Source organism: Triticum urartu, chromosome 3 (assembly GCF_003073215.2).
Source record: "Triticum urartu cultivar G1812 chromosome 3, Tu2.1, whole genome shotgun sequence".
Taxonomy (NCBI): Eukaryota; Viridiplantae; Streptophyta; class Magnoliopsida; order Poales; family Poaceae; genus Triticum; species Triticum urartu.
Window position 1 is genome coordinate 181,165,748 of NC_053024.1, and position 6,226 is coordinate 181,171,973.

Below are 6,226 nucleotides of genomic sequence, written 5' to 3' on the forward strand. Positions count from 1 at the left end.
TTTGATGTTCAAACTTAAAATGTTTGAATTACATTGATGCAACATGGACGTACAATATAGTTTATATGCACAATTATAGCAAAAATATGGGTGACAACATTTGAAGATACGAGATTTGGTAAATTTAAGTTTGAGCATGGCCTCCGCAGCCTTGAAAAAAAATACGAAGGACGCTCTGAAATGGTTTTGAAAACCACAATATGACAACTCTATTAGATCTCTAGACGGAGATCATGAAGAATGTTCATGAACGAATATCCAGTAACATTCCCCTTGCATGGTGGATGGATAGTTTTATCTCAAGTGACCTCACAAGCAAGAATATCTATTTTTTTTATAGAAAATGGATGGAGGAAAGGAGGCACAGATTTTATCTTAGCTTACACGGACCGTCCTAGTCAACGGAGCTAGAGCAACGCTTTGCTGGAGCTCCCGACGTGGCAGAGTCTGAGTGGCTGTCCAAAACCGTCGCGCCAATCAAACGGCACATGTCGATGAGCTGTGACACGGCCAGGCACCGGGCGTGGCGTCTCAGTCAGCCCTCACAAACCCCGTCAAGCCGGAGGACATCCATCCTCCGACGTCTCCGTGCATGCGTCATACGGGCAGCGCATTCCCGCATCTCTCGCACCGCCCTCACTCCGGTCCGTCTCTCTCCCCCACTTCCGATCCATTCAGACGCCGAGATCTCCCCGGGGGTTCATTTTGCCAGATCAGGAGGGGCAAATCCGTTTCGCTTGTTAGTCGGGACCATGGCGGAGGCGGCGCCGGCCTCGCCGTGGTGGGCGGGGCGGATGGCGGCGGCGTTCGGGGCGCCGTTCCTGTGGCTCGTCTGCCTGATCTACTTCATCCAGGTCTCTTCCTCTCTCCCGGCACCCTGACGCTCCTCGTGACCGCACTCATTTCTCCGTACACGCACCGTCGATTTAGATAGATCTGCCGCTCATGTGCGTGTCCGTAGGATCATTTCGTAATTTATGTTTCCAGAACACGCAAGATGATGAAGGATTCTTTTTGTAGACAGCACGCTAATTTTATCTTGTTGCGAATGTGAAGCCCGTGCTGCCAGAGTAGCTTGAGATGGACGTCTAGCGTTTATATGCCGCCAAATCAGTCACTGTCTGTATAGAGAGACTCAATTGCGCTTAAGAAATTCGGTTAGAATGGATAAGTCATTCTCTGCCCCATGGAAATGTGAAACTATCCAAGTGTTGGCGAGTCTTGGCCTTGGATTGTGATGCCTTAAAACTACTTGATGTGGTAATTGCACAGGATGCTGAGCATTGGTGGCATGTCAAATACCTTAAGGTAGCATGTAGGGGGCCAAGGTTGTTCATTCATATCCTTAGCACTTGTTCAACTTGCATGCTTTGGCGATATGTCTCGGTTGCAAATTCCATGTCTGAATTCAGCATAACTAAAGAGGCCCTCCTTCAAATCTGTTTGTTTTTCTTGAATGCTTCACAAATAAGAACATGTTAACATTTTAAACGTTCTAATATGTATTCTTCAATGTTTTAGGGTTTCAGATCTTTTGTCTGGACAGCTGTCTCGTATCAAATGAAGGACATCATGAAGCTGTCACCCTCAACATCACAGTTTTTGGTCTCTGCTGCATTTTTCCCTTGGAGCATAAAACCTATATATGGGTAATGTTACCTTTTCTTCTTTGCTTTATATGAAGCGAAACTTACCGACAATTTAACCTTGGTTGATGCAAAATAATCATTCTTCTCCTTTGCCTATATCTTGGGATATAGATATTTTAACTAACTTTTTTGTTTCCAAATGTCACGAGTCTTACATCTCAGTTTTCAGAATTACGCTTTTTTCAGGCATAAGCTTAGGTATTGTTTGATATTGGTGTCCACCACAACACAAGTTTATTACTGGACTTTTATGGAGCTACTATAGATACATAATTATTCCACCAGAGATAAACATTTTTTTTTTCAATTTCTGATTAATTACAGATTACCGTGAATAGAACCTATCACTAACAATCTGAACATAGTTTGTATTCAAGTTATCTTAACAGAAAATTGATTAACAAGAACAGTTCATTTGTAGACATGGGCACATGACAGTAACATGGAAATGCAAAAAGGAACACATCACAGAAAGTATTTCCCACATCTGTTGGTCAAATAGCTTTGTTGCTGCAAATTAAGGCATTCAGCGGTACTAGTACGTAGGCCCATGTAATATCAAACTCATAATCGGTTTTCTAGCTAGTGTCCATGATCTATGGTTGTCCTAGTACTCTCCTGTCCACAGAGTTGTGCTGCTTTTTGGCAGTGGTGTTGTTGTATGCATTAGTATGTTGCATCAAGCCAGTGGCAGTTAGTTTGCACCAGCTGGCTGTCAAGGTGGCCAAGGACATAGGTGCATCGTAGGCCTGTAGCAGAAGACGGTCATGTGTCAGACAAGGATTTGCAGCACCAAGGAAACGGGAGGAAGGGCTGCAAGTCTAGGATTAAAGGAGTCCAACCATGAGGAGTTTGTATCGTGCTAGGAAAAGTCAAAGATCCAAGCATCCACTGTAGAGATGCCATGTATCTATGTTTCAGGAAGAAACAACCAATCTTTTCTCTCTGAAATAACCTCTCATCCAACCTATGTCTACCAATATCTTGCAGCATTGCCATCTGGCTATGTTCAGTACGTTAGTTATCCTGTTGTGGATAAAGGTTCACAACGTGTTGCTAACAGCTGTAAAACTTCCATATATGCCTTGGTACATGCATTACTGGACATGTTGCTGACCGCCCAATAAAAAAAATCCTGGTTTTACTTACTCACCCATATATCAATTGTACTTGCAGGATTGTGTCGGACTGTATTCCAATTAAGCAGAGGAAGCGTGTACCCTATTTGATCATTTCTAGTGGTCTTTCTCTATTTCCATGGCTTATCATTGGGCTGTCAGAATATTTGAGGAGCTCAAGCAATCTTTTTACGCTAATGTTGATTGTACAGAACTTGGGATCTGCCATGGCAGATGTTGTTATAGATGCAATGATTGCAGAGGCAGTTCGATCAGCAGGGTGAGTAATATGGTGCATCTTGTCTCACCTTGTATAATAAGTACTCCAATACAATGCCTTAAAACCTGAATTATTCTCTTTTCAGGCCAGAATTTGCTGGTGATCTCCAGTCATTATCTTGGTCATCAATGGCTGTAGGGGGGATATTTGGGAGCTTATTGGGAGGATACGCATTGTCCAATCTCCCAATAAATGCTATTTATATTATTTTCTCTGCTCTTCCACTGTTCCAACTAGTTACATGTGTTTTCGTTAAGGAATCTCCAAAAGGATTTGAGAGCACGATAGATAATGCTGCACATGATCATGCTGATGATCAGAATATTGATAGTGCTTTTGCTGGACAAGGCTCAGGTGAATCTTTTAAATATGCGAGCACTAGGAGGCGAAAGGGTGCTCGTAAAAAGAACAAAAGGAAAACATTGTCCAAACGACCTGAAGGTCATGAGAAGCACAATAATTCAGTTAATTTATACTCATCTCTGAAATCAGCCTTCTTCAGTTTATGCACAGCTTTTAAGCAGCCAGCAATTCTGCGGTAATTAACCCTGCAATTTCATTTTCTCTGATGTTTGCATCTTGCACCGAAGAGCTTAATCGGTAACTTCCTTTCTTTTTCTCTAGACCTATGGCATGGTTTTTCCTTTCAAATGCAGCAGTTCCAAATATCTCAACAGTAATGTTCTATTATCAAACGGAGGTTCTACATCTGGAGGCATCCTTCTTAGGGACTGCACGTGTGATTGGGTGGTTCAGTCTAATGCTTGGCACATATATCTACAACCGCTACTTAAAGCATAAAAAACTCAGGAATATTCTTATGTAAGTCATTTTTTCAAGCTGTTTATCTTTTCCAAATGTCAACACACTATCTATATTAGTGCCATATAGTTTGTTTAAAGGAAGTTGAAATGTTATGCATATATGCTTAATGTACTGACTGAAATTTTCTATGAACTTTTCGTAAGTTGGCTGTCCATAATTCGATGAATTGGACTGAATTTTCATCTTGGTATTTTTGGTATAAACCATTTATTGATCTCCTTTTGATCAGTGTTTTTGTGAGTGCAAGTGCATGCTCTTTTATTAATGTTGTTAAAAAACTGATGGGGGTAATTGGCTAGAATGTAAATCTATTCACTTGTTTGAAGTTGTTAGGTACTTACATGTGCCACCTTTAATAGTTGCTGTCCTTATTTTACAGGTTTGCACATCTTGGCCTTGCGATAATTACTGTACTGGACATTTTACTGGTGTCAAGATTACATATGCAGTATGGAATAGCAGACAAATACATGGTGCTGTGGGGCTCTGCTTTGGCTGATGCAATCAACCAATTCAAGTATATCCTCTAGCTGACATTTCTTTCATACTCATGTGAACTACTCCCTCCATTCCCTTATACAAGGCCACTATGAAAAATACAATTTGCATCTATACAAGGCCACTAACAGTAATCGAGGCAAAATTTAATGATGTTTTCTCATACTAGCAACTTGTTTAACACTTGCATGCATGTGGTCATAATGACACTGTGCTACTTCCTTCTCATTCCTTCCTTGCATGCATGCTGGCATATTAATGATCCCAGTTAACAAGAAAAGTTAGCTTGCAAAGCAATCATTAAATTTTACCTTGGTACCTGTAATTTGAGTGTGGCCTTGTATAAGGGAATGGAGGGAGTATTACCTCCATCCCGAAAAGCTCGTCTTAGATTTGTCTAGATACGAATGTATCTAGACACGTTTTAGTGTTAGATACATCCGTATCTAGACAAATCCAAGACAAGCTTTTTGGGACGGAGGTAGTAGATTGCAAACCATTAACTGAGTTTCTGCTTGACCTGTAGTTTAGAAAACCAGTTTGAGATGCGTTTCTGTTAGAAACCCTAAGTTGCTGCCCAGAGTTACTGATCCTGCATTGACTAATCTTGCATTTAAAATATTTTAGTGTTGTGGCAACTCATTAGTCACCAACTTAAACTTCTTTGTTTCAACTAAAACTAGACAGATACAGTCATACTCTTATTTATTTATTTCCTTTATTTGGGTGAGCGTCAATCAAGTGGCCCTCATGAATGTTTCTTGAGCTCATGGTTAAGTGTGACCCGTATGTCATAAATTTCTTTAGATGACTGTATGTTCTTTTTTGCAACTGAGGAAAATTCTTCACTTTATCCAGTATAATAATTGACATTAGTTAGTAGGTTCATATTGTTCTCTTAATCAAAACAACTGAAAAAATGAGGAAATTGTTCAATCTATCCAGTATGAATCCATTATTGTACTCATGGCTGAAGATCTGACATCTTACCTACACATTTTACGCAATAGTGATTCTAACTTTATTGTCTTCATTTGGCAGGATGATGCCGTTCCTAATCCTCTCGGGACAACTTTGCCCACCTGGAATCGAGGGCACACTGTTTGCTCTGTTCATGTCCATCAACAACCTCAGTTCGACATTAGGTTCATTCCTTGGAGCTGCATTGACGTCAGCTTTGAACATCTCGTCGGTACAGTTTGACAATCTGGCACTCGGCCTAACTGTTCAGCTGATGGGCACTCTCTTACCTATTGGATTTTTGTTTCTGATTCCAAGGGACGTCAGGGGACTAACAACATAGGAAAAGGGATACAGACCTGATCGTCATTTTTTCTGGACTGGTCTGGTCTGCATTCCCCAGTCTTACTCATACATGCATATAGAGAAAGCAAATTGAAGCCAGCAGGAAGGTAGCTCAGTTTTGTTGAAATATGTATACAGGCATATACTAGAATGAGAGGAAGAGTGCAATAGCTGACATTACAAAGCGTTAAGCAATGGCAAAACTGTGTAGCAAATGTACTTGCAAGAACATGTGTTACATGGAAAGTGTTATTGTTTATGATTTAGCTTTTGATGTATACATCTGTCTATCTGTCTATCTATCTATCTATCTTTCTATCTATCTCTGTCTGTCTAATATTAAAATCTCTACCTGTAGCTCTGTGATCCAGTATGTTTATACTGTCAAATTGAGCAGTGAATTGATGCATATATTTGTTATGCTTGCAAGTGTATATTACTTACTGACTGCGCTAGAAGTACGAATAAATTGCTATTGAAAACTTGAGTATATTACCAAAAATTCAAATCAAATACTCCCTCCGTTCCTAAATATTTGTCTTTTTAGAGAT

At 40.3% G+C, this 6,226-nt stretch overlaps 1 protein-coding gene across 2 annotated transcripts; it reads left to right on the forward strand.

Annotated features, from left to right (window-relative positions):
• Positions 1-509: 509 nt before the first annotated feature.
• Positions 510-5,955, forward strand: LOC125543503 (probable folate-biopterin transporter 4). 2 transcript variants are annotated; one of them, XM_048706875.1, is made up of 7 exons: positions 510-854; positions 1,522-1,649; positions 2,826-3,047; positions 3,133-3,585; positions 3,672-3,869; positions 4,252-4,430; positions 4,731-5,390. In XM_048706875.1, exons 1-6 carry the CDS (start codon positions 753-755, stop codon positions 4,400-4,402), a joined length of 1,254 nt encoding a protein of 417 aa, XP_048562832.1. In that variant the 5' UTR covers positions 510-752; the 3' UTR covers positions 4,403-4,430; positions 4,731-5,390. The 2 variants fall into 2 exon arrangements, with proteins under 2 accessions (XP_048562832.1, XP_048562831.1); XM_048706874.1 differs by lacking the exon at positions 4,731-5,390 and adding an exon at positions 5,412-5,955 and having other exon boundaries at positions 511-854; positions 4,252-4,389.
• Positions 5,956-6,226: the final 271 nt, after the last annotated feature.

What these genes read in the sequence shown, in the direction of transcription:
- LOC125543503 (XM_048706874.1), top strand. Translation starts at nt 753, where the DNA reads ATGGCGGAGGCGGCGCCGGCCTCGCCGTGGTGGGCGGGGCGGATGGCG. An exon ending in AAGCAGCCAGCAATTCTGCG is followed by an intron (nt 3,586 to 3,671) that starts GTAATTAACCCT and finishes CTTTTTCTCTAG; the next exon opens with ACCTATGGCATGGTTTTTCC. An exon ending in AAACTCAGGAATATTCTTAT is followed by an intron (nt 3,870 to 4,251) that starts GTAAGTCATTTT and finishes CTTATTTTACAG; the next exon opens with GTTTGCACATCTTGGCCTTG.